The sequence below is a fragment of the Wallemia mellicola genome, assembly GCF_000263375.1.
Source record: "Wallemia mellicola CBS 633.66 unplaced genomic scaffold WALSEscaffold_4, whole genome shotgun sequence".
NCBI classification, from domain to species: domain Eukaryota; kingdom Fungi; phylum Basidiomycota; class Wallemiomycetes; order Wallemiales; family Wallemiaceae; genus Wallemia; species Wallemia mellicola.
Genome location: NW_006531961.1, coordinates 189,130 through 204,982, shown reverse-complemented (window position 1 = coordinate 204,982; position 15,853 = coordinate 189,130). Strand labels below are relative to the sequence as shown.

General features: G+C 41.2%; 6 protein-coding genes across 6 annotated transcripts; 3 read left to right on the top strand and 3 right to left on the bottom strand.

Annotated features, from left to right (window-relative positions):
- Positions 1–1,876: 1,876 nt before the first annotated feature.
- WALSEDRAFT_36154 (hypothetical protein) lies at positions 1,877–2,529 on the top strand (the record flags this gene model as incomplete). Its single annotated transcript, XM_006956892.1, has 2 exons — positions 1,877–1,896; positions 1,942–2,529. The coding sequence occupies exons 1-2, from the start codon at positions 1,894–1,896 to the stop codon at positions 2,527–2,529; spliced, it is 591 nt and encodes a 196-aa protein (XP_006956954.1). The 5' UTR covers positions 1,877–1,893.
- Positions 2,518–6,308, bottom strand: WALSEDRAFT_59679 (hypothetical protein). Its single transcript, XM_006956891.1, has 8 exons — positions 6,116–6,308; positions 5,456–6,070; positions 3,414–5,409; positions 3,289–3,366; positions 3,195–3,241; positions 2,878–3,150; positions 2,754–2,829; positions 2,518–2,708 (listed from the first exon to the last, which is right to left on the bottom strand). The coding sequence occupies exons 1-3, from the start codon at positions 6,222–6,224 to the stop codon at positions 4,685–4,687; spliced, it is 1,449 nt and encodes a 482-aa protein (XP_006956953.1). The 5' UTR covers positions 6,225–6,308; the 3' UTR covers positions 2,518–2,708; positions 2,754–2,829; positions 2,878–3,150; positions 3,195–3,241; positions 3,289–3,366; positions 3,414–4,684.
- WALSEDRAFT_16089 (cleavage and polyadenylation specificity factor, 25 kDa subunit) lies at positions 2,572–3,365 on the bottom strand (the record flags this gene model as incomplete). The annotated part of the gene is made up of 5 exons (XM_006956793.1): positions 2,572–2,708; positions 2,754–2,829; positions 2,878–3,149; positions 3,195–3,241; positions 3,289–3,365. Coding segments are annotated over 5 exons (609 nt in total), but the record flags the coding sequence as incomplete, so codon positions are not given.
- Positions 3,476–4,569, top strand: WALSEDRAFT_15798 (hypothetical protein; the record flags this gene model as incomplete). Its single annotated transcript, XM_006956783.1, has 2 exons — positions 3,476–4,083; positions 4,128–4,569. The coding sequence occupies 2 exons, from the start codon at positions 3,476–3,478 to the stop codon at positions 4,567–4,569; spliced, it is 1,050 nt and encodes a 349-aa protein (XP_006956845.1).
- A 178-nt stretch (positions 6,309–6,486) lies between the features above and the next one.
- Positions 6,487–11,798, bottom strand: WALSEDRAFT_56582 (hypothetical protein; the record flags this gene model as incomplete). Its single annotated transcript, XM_006956890.1, has 8 exons — positions 6,487–7,557; positions 7,604–7,798; positions 7,844–7,925; positions 7,972–9,045; positions 9,092–11,052; positions 11,098–11,226; positions 11,270–11,350; positions 11,394–11,798. 8 exons carry the CDS (start codon positions 11,796–11,798, stop codon positions 6,502–6,504), a joined length of 4,983 nt encoding a protein of 1,660 aa, XP_006956952.1. The 3' UTR covers positions 6,487–6,501.
- Positions 11,799–11,862: 64 nt separating this feature from the next.
- WALSEDRAFT_59676 (P-loop containing nucleoside triphosphate hydrolase protein) lies at positions 11,863–15,816 on the top strand. The gene is made up of 8 exons (XM_006956889.1): positions 11,863–12,074; positions 12,117–12,179; positions 12,229–12,278; positions 12,324–12,744; positions 12,792–13,700; positions 13,749–14,226; positions 14,270–14,442; positions 14,490–15,816. Exons 1-8 carry the CDS (start codon positions 12,063–12,065, stop codon positions 15,771–15,773), a joined length of 3,390 nt encoding a protein of 1,129 aa, XP_006956951.1. The 5' UTR covers positions 11,863–12,062; the 3' UTR covers positions 15,774–15,816.
- The last annotated feature ends 37 nt before the right edge of the window (positions 15,817–15,853 follow it).

Sequence of the window (15,853 nt, the reverse complement as noted above, 5' to 3'; positions counted from 1 at the left end):
GAGAATTGCTGACGGAGACCAAGTATGCTCTCCTCAATTGAGCCTTTCACGCTGTACGAAATCTGCTTGATCAACACCTTTGTTATCAACTTCGAGCCAGAGAAGAGCTTCTCGTGTATATTATCCAAATGGTGCTTGAGGATACTATACGATCTCGTCAACTCCTGGTTATACTCATTCTTGTCTGCTTGGACTTCAAGATTCCACAATCGAGATTTGAGATATTCATTGAATGACAACATCACAGAGGAAGTTGTATGACTGACCAGAATCCCTTGCGCACGTTGAGCTAAGGTGATAAACATAGTTGACAATTCCGAGAATATTGTTTTCTCGAATGATTCTTGAGATGATACTCTCGTGAAGTGCTCCCAAAGCTCTAAGAAGAATGGCTCTTCACCCCATTCGGATATCTTTGAAGAAAAGTGTTGAGAATTCGTTATAATCTTGATTAGTTTCGTTAATGTTGATGAGCCTAAAGTATCATCCTGGCCAGATTTGTGCTTTTCACCGAAAGACCCTGGTACACTAGACATAGCAGCTATGAATGTAGACGAGTATGACTCGAATGCGTCTAACGACATAGTGAGTTTACTACCATACTTTTCTATTAGAGGTAGCTGGACTTTAATCATGAAGCTGGCCTGTTGGTGGAGTGCTGGTAAAGGTTTGTAACGATCTGACGATTGTTGAGCGGCATTAACAACATATATTGTTACTCACCAGTGATTGTCTCGATTAAATCCAATATCCTCTGAGCAGAAACTGTGCAATTAACGGATGGTTTGTTCTCCAAACTTAAATCATCATCACTGTCGTCACCTTGGGAGGATCGCTGATGAATAAACGACCAAGCATCTTTAGAGCTGATAATAGTTTGGAAAGTCTGATTCGCAAGCTTGGTTTCAGAGTCCAACCAACTATTAAACCAATCGTTGTTGTTCAAAAAGTCATTAGTGATATTCGTTGACGTAGATAAGGAATTAGAATGAATAAAGTGATCAAATTTCAAGCAATGGTGTACGGTGTGCGTCAACAAGTTTGCATTATCCAGTAAGGCGGGTATAGATCTTGTGAATTTGTCTTTAGCGAGATAGGCTATTTGGTCAACGAAGGTACTCAGAGTGTCCGTTGTGGGTGATAAATGTTGAATCTCAGAGGATACGAATCTTTTATGCTTGATGATGCTGCTTGTGATGAAATTGAGGTAGAATTCAGGTTTAGTGAGTTTGTTAGTATACGAATCGCTGTCGAAGTGATATGTAAACCTTAACTTGATCGGGTTGATGAGGGATTGTATAACTAGTGCTTTGTATGAACAGTTATCGATTTTACTCGTGACCTTATCAAAGTCATCAAGTGTATGCCAATTGTGGGAGAAATTAGGATATACTGATAAGTCCAAAGGCTTAATTTCGTTGTTTGGGTAACCAAATTGTTGTAAATCGTCTGATAACTTCCCTGACAATGCATTTACTATCCTATTAAAGCTATTCTCTTTAAGTTTGCTAATGTAATCATTCTTGTACTTCCCTAGCAACTCTAGCTCGGTGTCTCTAACCGCCTGGTACTTGTCTGGCGAGAAATTAACTACTAGATCGTCGAGCATACGGCTAAATACTATCAAATCGAGTAGCCATTCGTTATAGGACTTCAAGATGGACAGCTCCTCGTAATCGACTGCCAGACTGTTTGTTTTATTGTATTCGTTGTAGTTTGCTATCAATTGATTGTATTGAGATTTCAACTCGTCATTCGATTGTCCGAGTTGCTTGAATTTGCTAGTGAATTTATCAAAGTTGTTGTATTCCAACTCAATCAATTCATCTCTTAGCGAAATCCCTCCGTTTAGTTTGTCTATCACTTGCTCTTCGACGTCCATCTATAAGATCTATGGTGAGTTAGATAGGCTATAATAGTAAAAGAAATAACAAAATACAGTCAAATTTACCAAAATTAATAGCCCAAGTAACTTTTGGTGCTAGTAGAGCGGTTGGAAAAGCTTTCGTTGCTATGGGTAGACAAGCTGTCGCCAACGCAACCTACAAACCAGATTTGAATGAACCAATAGAGCAATCTAATGACAAAAATGCTCCACAGGGTAATCCATCACAGAAAGCTACAAAACAACTTAAAATGACGCTCGATGAAGCTCACTTGATTTTGAACGTTAAGCGAGAAGCTAGTCTAGAGGAGATAAAGGAGAATTACGACCATCTGTTTAAAGTTAATAGCCCACCACAGCCAAAGGTTGATCCAAAAGCTGAGGCGGCACCAAAGAAGCCACAAAGGAAAAGTCATTCGAATAAGCTCAAGACAGACACAATACCATACAGTCATTACTTGCAATCAAAAGTTGTCAGAGCCTTTGAGAGAATACAGGCTGAGCAGTCGAGCCGCATTGAGATGGAGAAGCACCAAGATAGCATAGAGGCTGAACAGCCAGAAATAGAGAAGAAAGAAGGAGAAGTCCCAAAGAAAGAAGGCGATGCTCCAAAAAAAGAAGAACAGACGGAGAAAAAGGATTAAAAAATAATTTACATTTTATGTAATCACCACTTTATAGATAAGTTATTGCAATATGAAATTATACCTCGAGAGCAGATGCGGGATAGCCGCCAATTGTGGACCATATCTACCCGAATTGTCATAAAGTTCAAATACTGGTATAGCTAGCAGCTTCATGTTCCTTGGGACGGCAAATACTTCTAAAGGATATGTTAGACTGTCTCAGGAGCTAAGAAGACACTCACTTCGCTCAGGCAAGCCGACGACATACATTTTCTTGCATTCTTTTGGTTTTGTCACGTGTGCAGGGATGAATGGATACTAAAAAGCCTGTTGAGTGTGTATGTAAACCAGATATGTGTATCTCACCATAAAAGTTTCGAAGTTAGGTCTCCACCATTGAGCAAGGCAATCTCCGATTTCCCATTCATTGAGTGCACCGTCTTCTGGATCGAACATCGTTGGATCGAGCGGTGCTAGTCTATCATCCAGTCGTTTCTTCAAACCAGGTTCGTCCGTTTCGCCTGGGGTTAAGTAGTCACCTGGGAGTTTGAAAAACGCGTTGGCGATCTGAAGCATGAGAATGTGAGGGTGACCATGCTCGTGTACAACCATGATACCTTCAACAGTACGTCTCATACCTTTAAACAAGTTAATAGTGGTGTATTATGAGGTGAAATACCTACCAAAATCCTCATAATTATTCTGCAATCTCTGTAGTCTGGCTGCGACACTAACAAAAACGTTAGATTAGCTTCTCGTCTGTTATCAGGGAAATACCTGGCATCTTCTTCCGGCTGAGCCTCACGTTGGGTGAACGTATAGTTCTGCAGAGGATATATGTTTATAGTGTTACTCCTAATAAACGATTAAAATTATTTTGCAATTTATGGGCTGATTCTTACATGATGAGCTCGTCTAAGCTCTCAGACGCGGGTAAATCCTTCTTTCTTTATAAACAACTAAAATGTCTTCAACTTACAACAAACTCGACGATGGAAAGCGTTCAAACGCTGGTATTGAGAACTACAATAATTTCTGGCAAAAGAACGCTTCAAACGACTCAGAGACTGATCGTCAAAACAGATTAGACGTTTACAAGGACGTCGTCAATGGCTACTACGATGGTGCTACTGAATTATACGAGTATGGTTGGGGTACTTCCTTCCATTTCTGCAGATACTACAAGGGAGAAGGTTTCTATCAAGCTTTGGCCAGACACGAACACTATCTTTCCTCAAGAATCGGCTTGAAGAAGGGCATGAAGGTATTAGATGTCGGTTGCGGTGTTGGTGGTCCAGCTCGTGAAATCGCTAGGTTTTCAGACGCCAACATCGTCGGCTTGAACAACAACGCCTTCCAAGTCTCCAGAGCAAGAAAGTACACACAAAAGGTTGGCCTCGAAAACCAAGTCGAATTCGTCAAGGGTGACTTCATGAAATTGTCTGAACAATTCGGTGAAAATTCTTTCGATGCTGTTTACGCGATCGAGGCTACAGTACACGCACCAAACTTCGAGGGTGTTTATGGTGAGATCAAGAAGATCCTTAAACCAGGTGGAATTTTCGGTGTTTAGTGAGTTTGAAATTTTTATTTCCTTCACGTCTAACTCTACCCAGCGAGTGGTGTATGACTGACGAATGGGATCCACGTAACCCAGATCACAAGAGAGTCGCTCACGGAATCGAAATCGGTGATGGTATTCCAGAAATGCGCAACATTGAGAATGCTCGTAACGCATTGAAGAATGTTGGTTTCGAAATCCTTCACGAGGAAGATCTTGCAGACAGACCAGACGACATCCAATGGTACTACCCATTAGAAGGTGATATCAGAAAGTGTCAAAGCTTGTGGGATGTTTTCACAGTATGGAGAATGACAAACTTCGGTAAATTCATCACCCAAAATGGTGTAAAATTACTCGAAAAGGTCGGTGTAGTACCAAAAGGTACCTTCGATGTTGGTGAATCACTCAAGGTAGCTGCTGATGCGCTCGTCGAAGGTGGTCAAAAGAAGCTCTTCACACCAATGATGTTGTTCATCTCAAAAAAGCCTGAATAAATAAAAATTAAACTTCCTTTTTGAAGCTTCTAACTTTTCTACTTTAATGGGATTATACAGACTTTCAATTATTCGTTCTTATTTTAGTTACCCTTGTTAAAAATCATGAAATAAATCATATCCATCCAATACTCAAGCATTGACGGCGTACAAATGATGCTACTGACCAAGCACAACTTATTGAAATGTGAACATTCCTACCTAGCTCTGTCTTCGAGATTGACTTTGCTATTATGCTGTCAACGTCGCTTAGAGGCGATAGCCCCAGCGACAACAAGTCTGACGCTGTCAACTCGAGTGGACTATCTTCTTCACCTTCTTCACCTTCATTGTGATGTGTGTGATCATCATCTCTGACATTTCCATTTGAATTGTAATCGTGATCAGGTTTTAGTGTCAGTGTCAGCAAACTTGCAAGAATTGCATTGGAGTAGCTCTTCATGAAGGATGTTATAGCTGGCGTTGGATTGAGTGCCTTTCCAAACAATCTGACTTCCTCATCGTCATCTTCATCTTCATCCTCGTTCTCTTCATGATAATCACTTGATGCTGGTGATGGTATATGAATACTATTCTTTATGCCAAAAAGAGAGCTCCAGATGTCAGCAATCAAATCTATCAAGCCATAAGGGGGCGATGAGACCAGTGTTTGAGAGTCTATTCTGCTCCTTAACTGTCTCCAGATATATAAATCGCCTAACGTGTAGGTCTGTCTCTTGACAAGCATTTCATTTCCTTGTTTCTGGGATATATAAAGTGATGGATATTTGACCTTCGGTGACAAATCAATGATTGCATCATACACTTGTGGTTTCTCCAATAATAACGCGTCAGTAGTAGCTAGGATTTCATCAAATGTGTTTTTTCATTATAGAATCAAACTCACATGCCACAAAACCACCTTCTATGTCCTTCAAACGATCAAGATCGATCAAGCCAATGTTTCCAATAATGTTAGTCCTCGTCTGGTTGCTTACGCCATCATCAACTTCATTAAGAATCTTGGCAAGCGTGTCCAGAGCTGTGCTTATCCAACCCACACCTCTGCCTTCAGTCGGACGGAAGAACACGACGACGCGTTTCCTTGCGAGCAAAAACCTAAACAAAAGGAGTAGCAATGGACCGAGGAGATCCAACAGAAAAGCTAATGCTTTTGGTGATGGTGATTGCTGTATTATTTTCGAATAATCTGAGGACTGAATTGGCGCAAAGAACATCACTGGCAGATCGTCTGACGGTGGGTTCGTCATCAAGTATAGCGACAACTCTTCGAGTTCAGGGAGATAATTGTACGGTACGTATGTATCGCTCGTTATCAAACCCACTGAGAACATTTTGACGCCACGTTCTTGCTCCTCCGTCGATGATATCTTTCTATAGATAGCGATACCGTGATTGTAATCTCTCGTCGTGAAGTAAATCTCATCCGATTCCATGAGATGCATTCCAGAAGGCATAGATGTGTACTCTATGCCGTACAAATCTGGATCGTTATCGTTGGCTGGGAGTGTTGATTAGTGATGTACACGAGAAATCAGCAACTCACATGGGTTCATATATTTCCATACTATGCTATTACCAACATTAGGCTTGAACTCCGTTACAAACAAGCCTAAAACTCCTGGGGGTAGTTCCATTTTATGACTGTCGACCATCAAGAGACGATTTAGTGGAAATTTAAACGTCAATGTTTGCAAATAAGATATTCTAACTATTATTGTATTTATTACAGCTATTTTCTACCAATATGCATTCAATACGTCACTTATGAGTTGGAGATACACGACTAGAATGCGCAAAAGTATTTAGACGGGTTAACATACAACTTATCCTCAATCAATTTCGAGCTATTTGTTATTTATCAACGTAAAAAACCTAACTGTCCGCGCTTTATTTTCAAGTATTATCAAAAATATTAATTACACTATACATTCATTCATCAAAAAAATCACCTCCAATAGTCCTGTCCAGCAGTTTCCAATCAACCTCTTGTTTGTCTATAACGTTGTTGAACGTTACATGACTGACACAGCTAAAGAATGGTTGCAAGTCTTGTACACTTTCTATTCGTTTGACATTTAAGAGCAACGGCTGACGCTGAGTGTTTTCTAGCTGAGGAGAGAACTGCCCATCGAATTTCTCTTGATTGCCGAATAGTTGCGATATCTGATCGATGATGCCCCCTTGATGGTCTCCTATGGCACTGGCATCAACTGTATCAGTAATAAAGAGTGACTGGTATACTTGGAAATCCTCGTTTTGCAAAACTAGAAGAGTGTCTAAAAACTTGCAAGCGCTCAAAAGCAATGACAATAAATCTGAGTGTTCAGATGTCTGTGCTGATTTGATGATTTCAAATAATCGCAACAATTCCGTTATAACAATTGGCCAAAACATTGTTAAATTGTCACTTTTAAATCGTATGAGTAAGACTCTTAAGCATAAGTACACCTCCGCTTGCGATATTGGTGTAATGGCATTATTGCGTACAACTTCGACTAACTTCTCTTTGACAATCGTCAACTGTGACATATAGCTTCCAGGATCCCCTGCATAGATAGCGAAACTAAGTCTGCGCAAGTTAAGAGCCCTCGTCAGCGATTCATATTCTCTATTTGCGAATATGTTGGTTGAGGGTGCGCTTGAAACTCTACTAACTAGATCTGCAAACTTGTCTTTATCGGTTGACATGAGAGCGTTGACGAGGTATTTCCATTGCGATGATGCAGAAGTCGTGAAGAATTTGTTGTCATAGAATACATCACTGACCAAACCTCTCCAAGATCTTGAACAATGTGGAAGTTTGGTCATTTCAGTTAGCATATCTACGATTAGAGGAGAAGTGCTGTTGAAATTTTTTGATCGAGATTTGAGCACCGGTGCAACAATATAATAAGACACGTTGTTAGCTATACTTTGTAATTTCTCAGTCGTTGTTATCAACTTTGAGATATTGACAAGTAATTCTTTGGCAATGAACGTGTGTATCTTAAAAAATGATTAGCGTAAATTCGGATTGAAGTGACATTCTCACCTCAATCATATTCTCATTAAAGGAGTTGTCGTCAACCTCGTCCGCCTTGCTCGTGGTATTGTCCGCAAAATCACTATTACCCGTTACGTTTGTGACATCTAAACCAGCCAACGCTTTTCGAAGTGCCCATGTACCGGTATCTGAAGTACCACTACTCAAAAGTATGCAAGATTCGACAAATCTCTGTAGAATATCCTAATTCATTCGTTAAAATGTTACTATTATCATTATGACACCTACTTGATAGTCCTGGTGAACTCTCTTCTCAATTATGAGAGATGATTGCGCCACGAAGACCTGTACACCAAATTTATACAAGCATCTACGGAAAGGGTTACCACATTGTTCAATAGGAACATTCAACGTACCTAAGAGTAGGGTATATACAGGCTTTGCGCTGCGCTGTCAGGGTAGACATGATAGACTCGCGAGCAAACGGCTGCAAAGCTACCCAAGATTGCAACGCATCTTTGACATCAAGTGTATCCAAATAAGTTTCCAGACTCTGGAAGAGCTGCAAGTGTGTAACTGCATCACTCAGCCACATAGATCGAGGTTTCTCATGTCCTGCGAATGTCTTAAGACCTACATTTCTGCAGAAAATGTGGACGAGCAGCCTAGGTTTATCTGAGAACAATTTGAGTAACTCCAAAAGAGCTGAGACGTTATTCTCCTGATGATGATGCTCAACTGCCAAATCAACCATCTCTGAAGGCCTTTTATCGAACAAGTTGAAAATGTTCTGCTGACATTGAGCTATCAGCATATTGTAGATGTTGTTCTTTCTATCCTGTAATGCGAAATACAACTTCGTGTATCTCCTGAATGTGGATCTGACTAGCGTCATTGTTTGATTAATGATTGTTATGTCGTGGCTTGTCGAAGATGATGAGTATAAATCATCCAAATTGAACGTTAAAATGACATCTAATGCGGCCAATATAGATGATAGGTCATTTTGACTTGGAATGTTCTCAGACAAATCGAGCGTATCCAACATATTGCCTAGTTTGTCGCAAACTATGTATCCCGCTTCAAGCTTGTGGTTTCGAATAAGAGATGGATAGTCTTCAACCAGGAGGACTGTCATATCAAGCCAGTGTCTCAGTGACATCTGAGAACTTGCTGTCGAAATTGCCCCGTGCAAGAGTTTGATAACTGATGAGCCCAGATCCTTAACATCATCTAAATCATTGAAGTCGAAATGTTCGAGAGTGGCAGTCAAAAGTTCAATGGCTTTTGGTTGGACATCCAGGTTATTGAAGTGCAAATGGTAGTTTAAGTAGTTGGAAATAGTAATTGCAGCTGCCATGTATTTATCGGAAGCCATGGAACAGTTACTTATGAGTTCAATCAATAGCCTCATAGAGGCCATCTGTACATCTTTGCTACCTGGTTGCAAAGTCTCTTTTATAATTTCAGATGGCTCAGTTTTCAGAAGTCTACAAACGTCAGTACCACTCCTACCGAAGAATCTTATTAACTCACTTTAATAGCTGCTCAAAAAGTAAAACGTCTTGCTTTTCAGTATTCAACTGTCTCCAAAATGCTGTACCGCTGTGCTCGCTAAGTTTCAACAACTGTTGGAGACTGTATATCACAATCTCTTGATCAAAGTTCTGGAAATACTCGTAACATTCAACCTCGCTTCCGTGAACATCCGATCGCTTGACAAGCTTCATATATTGATCAACTTTTGAAACATTAAAGATATAAGTACTAGCTAATTGTTTAGAACTTTTGAAGTTGTTCTTCAGCCATACAGCGTTTACCTGCATCTCATCTGCATTCCCGAAAGTCTGATAACTAAAAAACTTCGATACAGGGACTGTGACGTCTAAGACTGGTATATCCGATGATTCCACTAAGTTGTATATGATGCCAAATTGTTCGACTGCTTCCATCCGAGCGGAAAGATTGTTATCATATAACCTACTAGAAAGAAGAGAGCTAATGTGCTTGCGTGATGTGGTTTTTTCAATGTCTTGCATTAAAGCGACGACTGATGAGTGATTTGTTGGGTTCTCCTGATTTATATGATTGAGCAGTGACTTGAGAAGAGTTTCGTGCGCCTCTCTATTCATCCATTTGAGGTACATTTCGTCTTCTTCCAATCCTGCTTCTCTGATAATCAAAATGCACTCAATCAGTGATTTTAATGTTTCGAAATCTTTCGAGATTGATATGAACTTCATAGCTACTTCAAACCATCCACTGATCAACTCTCTGCATTTCCCACTCAGTATTTTATCGGATTTCCTTAAATGTATCAATTTGTATAAGGTATCATAGCTAACCTTCACAGCGCTTGTGTCAGATAGTTCTTGACCCCATGAAGAAGTGATTAATATGAGAAGTCTGAACGACGCTTCATACAGTGTGTCAGGTGTGTCTACTTGAGGTATATGTTCATTAGATGTGTAATATGCTTTGGCGATACTCTCCCAATCGGATGTATAATGGTGGCCATCCTTGACCAAACTGGCATTCTTTCCGAAGACATCGTCTGGGATATGACTGATCAATTTCTGAGTGAGGTATAAAGTGTGTTCTAATAGGCTTAATTTGGAGTTCTCAGACTGTTGATCTGTGTAAGCCAAATTTAGACTGTTGACCAACTGAACTGGGAAATGAAGTCGGGCATGTTCTTCATCTTTAGGTGAAATGTTGTCAATGATCATGGACGTCAAATCGATTGACTCGAACAGGTCCGATTGACCACCATATTCTACCGTAATTTGTTCATTCATTGCCTTCCAGAGTAAGCGTATATCAACAGTTTCCAAGACCATGCTGGTGATAATTTTTACGTCTGCACTATCATTTTCATTCTCTAGGTGATACTTGAGACTTCTTATAATCTCTGTAATTACGTTCTCTGTCAAATTGTTGCCAATTTCCCATTTGTCCAAGAGAGAAATGAATATTTTATACGGCCGACTATCGAATGACTTGGTAGAATTCATATCCGAAAGCATCCATATCCTAATCAATGGCAAGCTAAACTTTTCAAAGTGTTCACTTTGTACTTCTTTGACATCACTCGATCCAAGTAACCATGAATATAAACGTCTCGTCAACGAGATATCCCTCCTCAGAACAACGTTGCAGGCATTTCTACTTAAGTCGACTTGAAAATCCTTTTTAGAATACTTCTGTAGGATGAGACCATTGATGGATAATGCAGAATTGAGCAGGTCGAGAGCTGAGCGCCGTACAAACATGTCTGTATCAATCAAGGATGATGAAATACCTCGCACGAGTATGTTCGCGTCCGAGTTGAGGTGGAATATCACGTCTTCGTCCGTATTGAGAGTTGGCATCTTGCGTATGAGGTAGTTGAGAGCTGGTATGCGTGAAGCTGGTGAAGTAAGAAGAATAAGTGAAATGTTCTGAAGGAAGTAATCTGGTGATACAGTATTGCTGAGGTAGTCTAACATCGACAGAACCTAGAGTGTGTGAGTATTATATAATGGCGTAAAGAGCGTCCCCACCTCATCAAAGAAGTCACCTGTTTCTTCCTCAAGGCCGGGTAAAAGTGATAGAGTGATAGACTTCATTATAGATCGTAAATTAGCGCGTAATGGGAAGTAATGAGATTTGTAGAGCTCCAATACAGCGGGCTGAAAGTGTCAATACGGGATATAGATAGAGTATACCACTCACTCTAACAGACATTGCTGCATATTGGAAGAAGGGGAATAATCCAGCTGACCACATTTGTAAATCACGTTGTAAACCCTCGAACTGGTGTGGATTAGAGATGCATATGATAAAGTAGAATACTTACGCCTATGATAATAAATATCTTGTCGTATATCTCGAGTGCTTTCTGATGTACACCTGTCGGCAAGGCAGGATTCAAACACTGTGATAAACGCTTGGAGACGATAAGTTTATGGGGAATTTCATTGTACTGCGTGAAACTCTGTATTGATTTCAACAGTTTGGCTAGGAATGCAATGAAATCTGCCCATTCCTGTACATCAAGAAAGGCGTTCAAGCTGCGATCTACAGACTGTGCATACTTGCGATATACGGGATCGGATACCAGTGTAATAGTCTTATCTTTCTCCGCTGCTGTTTGATCCTCATTTGAGATTGTGGGAGCCCGAGATCGTGGAAGCCAGTTTGCTAGAGCGCTAGATTTCGTGGGCGTCGTCGGTGTAGACGCAGAAGGTGGAGTTTCTGCCATTTTTTATTTATATCGTAGCCAGGAATAACGAGATATTTGACTGTTCTTAAGAACGATCATATGGCGAGAGATAGAAGCAACAGGTTCAACGCCAAGGGGCGACAGTCAGGACTGAATAAGCTCAAGGAAGATTCTAAGCGTAAAGAGCGCAAAAAGGCTGGTATCTCCCAGGAAGCAGGCGATAGTGACGGCGATGCGAATACAGATATCATAGTACCAAAAACGAAGGAACAGAAGGAGATAGACAAAGAGAGAAAGTTAGAAATGCGTAAACAGGTGTGTATATTCCCTTATACATTGCTATCTCTAACAATTTAGCTTGAATCTGAGCAGGAAGGCAAAATATCGAGCAAGAAGCGCAAGAGATTGGATGCATTTATCGTCAGTATTGTCTATACACCCAGGACATCCACTCTAATATAGCATACAGACACGCCAACTCAAAAAGGAAGAACGGAAGGAATTGATTGACAAACTTTCGTGAGTTAAATAACAACTATTGGCTTCAAGTATTGACGGATACAGGAAATCTCAATCAGCTAGTGATGCAGCTTACCTCAAATCATCTGCTAATCTTGGTTCCAGGTTGCAACATACTGCTGAAGATAAGATAGCCCTCTCTGAACATTTAGCAGTCAAATCTGCAATGAAGAAGGCTGGAAGCCGCAATGGACCAGCTGAATCTGTTGATGATCAATCTCACAGTGATTCTGAGGTCTCAGATGACTCTGATGACGAAATTTCACATCCTATCGCAAAGCCAGAACCAACAAAGGAACAGGAGAGGATTATTTCAACCAAAAAGAAAGCAGCTGTTGTGGACGATAAAGCACAGATGCAACAACCTACTCAAAAGCCTACTGAAAGTACGCTTGGAAGTGCTCTTGGTGCAGGCGGCGTAACACCTGTAATAAGGCCTAGAAAGAAGAAAACAAAGACTATTCCTGTTAGTTACTTTCCTTTGAGATTGCATAATAGTTTAATCATCTCCAGGCATTGACCCGCGGTTGGAAGATACCTTCGAAAGAAGAAGAACCGGCAGAATCAGAAAGAGAGTCAGACTCTTCGTTCGACTCTTCAGCCTCAGAGTCTGAGGAAGATGATGAGGACAATAAAGACCACAGCGAAGATGAAGAGATGTCAGAAAATGATAGAAGCGATGAGGAAGAACCACAGACAGAGAGAGGTCAGAAGTTCAAGGAATGGGCTTTGAGACAGATGAACGATGATGCAGAGCCAAAGGTTGACGAGGTTGTGACCCAAATACCAGAGCATTACAAAAAGTCAGCAGGCCCAGAGAGAGCATTAGCTGACAAAATCGAACTGCCATCTCACTCACTTCTGCAAGAATCAGATGACGCATCTATCGTCCGCACAGTTCCAATAAAAAGAAGTGAGGAATTACAAACATCGAGATTGCTTCTACCAGTTGTCGAACTGGAACAAGAGATAGTTGAAACTGTTCTATTGAACCCAATTACGGTTATTTGTGGTGAGACAGGTTCAGGTAAAACGACTCAGTTGCCGCAATTCCTTTATGAGCGTGGGTTTGGTACAAAACAAAGCTTAAATCCAGGAATGATTGCTGTTACGCAACCAAGAAGAGTTGCCGCGGTCTCCATGGCTAATCGTGTTGGTGAAGAACTCGGCGTCGGTTCACCAAAAGCTGCTTACAAGATCCGTTACGACGGTAATACTAGCCCAGAGACAGCCATAAAGTTCATGACGGATGGTGTTTTACTTAGGGAGCTGGCGAATGATTTCCTTTTGACAAAGTATTCGGTTATCATTGTAGATGAAGCGCATGAAAGAAGTGTCAACACAGATATTCTGATTGGTGTACTTTCAAGAGTAGTGTCATTGCGGAATAACCGCTGGAAAAAGAATCCGGAAGATATACAAGTGAGTAAACAATCATTTATTTAGAAATCACTCATTGAACTACATTAGCCTTTACGTCTGATAATCATGTCTGCTACATTAAGAGTCTCGGATTTTACAGAGAACAAGGCCTTATTCCAACAAACACCCCCTGTTATCAATGTCTCGGCTCGTCAGCATCCTGTCACGATACACTTCTCTAAGAAGACGACTCCGGATTACGTCGAGGAGGCTATGAACAAGACAATAAAAATACACAAGAAGCTTCCACCGGGTGGTGTACTGGTATTCCTCACTGGTCAAGGAGAAATAGAGACAGTTTGTAAGAAGTTGAGACAACGTTTCGGAAAGAAAACGAAAAGCAAATCCGAATCAACAAATAACAAGCTACGTTCATCAAATCCTGCCGCAGGTGATGTAGAGATCGAGGATGTTGATTTTGGTAACGACGACGACCCTGCTCTGGATATAGACGACGACTTGGATGAGGAAGTGGACTCTGGAGACGAGTCTGGATTCGAAGAGGCAGTTGAAGAAGAAACCTCGAGTAAGTGATCTTGAAGAAATTTACATGAAACTAACAATAGTAGGTGCGATGCATGTCTTACCACTTTATTCGCTATTGCCGTCAGAAAAACAAATGCAGGTCTTCGAGCCACCTCCAGAGGGTACCAGACTTGTCGTTATTGCGACAAACGTTGCTGAAACGTCTCTCACTATCCCTGGTATTCGCTATGTCGTTGATTCTGGTAGAGCCAAAGAGGTGAGGTAATTCCTTTTCATGACGTCCCATACTCATATCCTTAAAAGCGTTCATACAATCCACAAAATGGTATGCAGAGTTTCGACGTATCTTGGGTATCCAAAGCATCAGCTGCCCAGAGAGCTGGTAGAGCTGGTCGTACAGGTCCTGGTCACACGTACAGACTATATTCATCAGCTGTATTTGAGAACCATTTTGAGCAATTTGCCAAACCAGAAATCCTCAGAATGCCAATCGAAGGTGTCGTCTTACAAATGAAGAGTATGAACTTGGATGTCGTTGACAACTTCCCATTCCCTACACCACCAGATGTAATCGGACTCAACAAAGCTGAGAAAATGTTACTCAATTTAGGAGCGCTCACAGACACGGCACTCTCTCAAGTGAAGAGTAGATTTAAAATCACAGAATTGGGACGCAGCATGAGTCTGTTCCCAGTCACTCCACGCTTCGCTAAGATGCTTGTCACCGGCTTCCAGCATGGATGCTTACCCTACGTGATAGCCATTGTCTCCGCACTCTCGGTCGGCGATCCCTTCATCCACGAGGAAGCTCTCAAAGCGACAATGAACGACGACGATAGTGAAGACGTTCGTCAGGCTATGCGTAAAGCGTTTTTCAAATCCCACCAGAAGTTCGCCAGTTTGGGCAATCACTCGAGCGATCTCTTCAAAGTTCTGGCAGCCGTAGGAGCTTATGAATATGCTGGTGGAGGCGAGGCATTCTGCAAGAGTAATTTCCTGCGCAGCAAAGCCATGGGAGAGATTCGCAAGCTGCGTGCCCAGATTAGCTACCTCATCCAAAGTACTTTCCCAAATGTAGATGCGAACTTCGTTCCGAAGTTAAATCCTCCAAACGAGACTCAACAAAAGGTGCTTAAGCAGTTAATCGCAGCAGGTTTCATTGAGCAAGTCGCAGTACGTAAAGATCTGGTCGAGGAGACTGAAAACAGTGGGAAAAAATTCCAGTCGTGTCGCAATATACCCTACAAAGCGGTTGGGATTGATCAAGATGTTTATATACACCCAAGCTCGACCATTTTTAATGGCGAACCACCTGGATTTATAACTTACACTGAGATTATACAAACTAGCCAGCCGTATATGAAGGGCATCACCGCGATAGAAGCATCATGGCTGCACAAATTAGGTAGAAATATGTGCAGATTCTCGAAACCTATTGATGTCCCACTTAATGCTAAGCTCGCGTCGAGTGAGACTAAGAAGGAAGTCATCGTTGAACCATTCTTCGGTCCTGGAAGAGGGATTAAGTTGCCAGCTGTCAAGATGGAGCAAGTGAAAGACTCTCATGGCAGATGGATACTCGCTTGATTGATAGATTATTTATTGTAGTATTAATTTATAGACTCCGTTTCCGAATGTCTTGATTTGCCAACTTAGAGCTTTATCCA

Coding starts and splice junctions, on each gene's coding strand:
- WALSEDRAFT_59679 (XM_006956891.1), bottom strand. CDS start 6,224: ATGGTCGACAGTCATAAAATGGAACTACCCCCAGGAGTTTTAGGCTTG. Junction 6,071..6,115: donor ATGGAAATATATGAACCCAT/GTGAGTTGCTGA, acceptor CAACACTCCCAG/CCAACGATAACGATCCAGAT. Junction 5,410..5,455: donor AGAAGGTGGTTTTGTGGCAT/GTGAGTTTGATT, acceptor ATGAAATCCTAG/CTACTACTGACGCGTTATTA.
- WALSEDRAFT_59676 (XM_006956889.1), top strand. Junction 12,745..12,791: donor AGAAAACAAAGACTATTCCT/GTTAGTTACTTT, acceptor AATCATCTCCAG/GCATTGACCCGCGGTTGGAA. Junction 13,701..13,748: donor AGAATCCGGAAGATATACAA/GTGAGTAAACAA, acceptor GAACTACATTAG/CCTTTACGTCTGATAATCAT.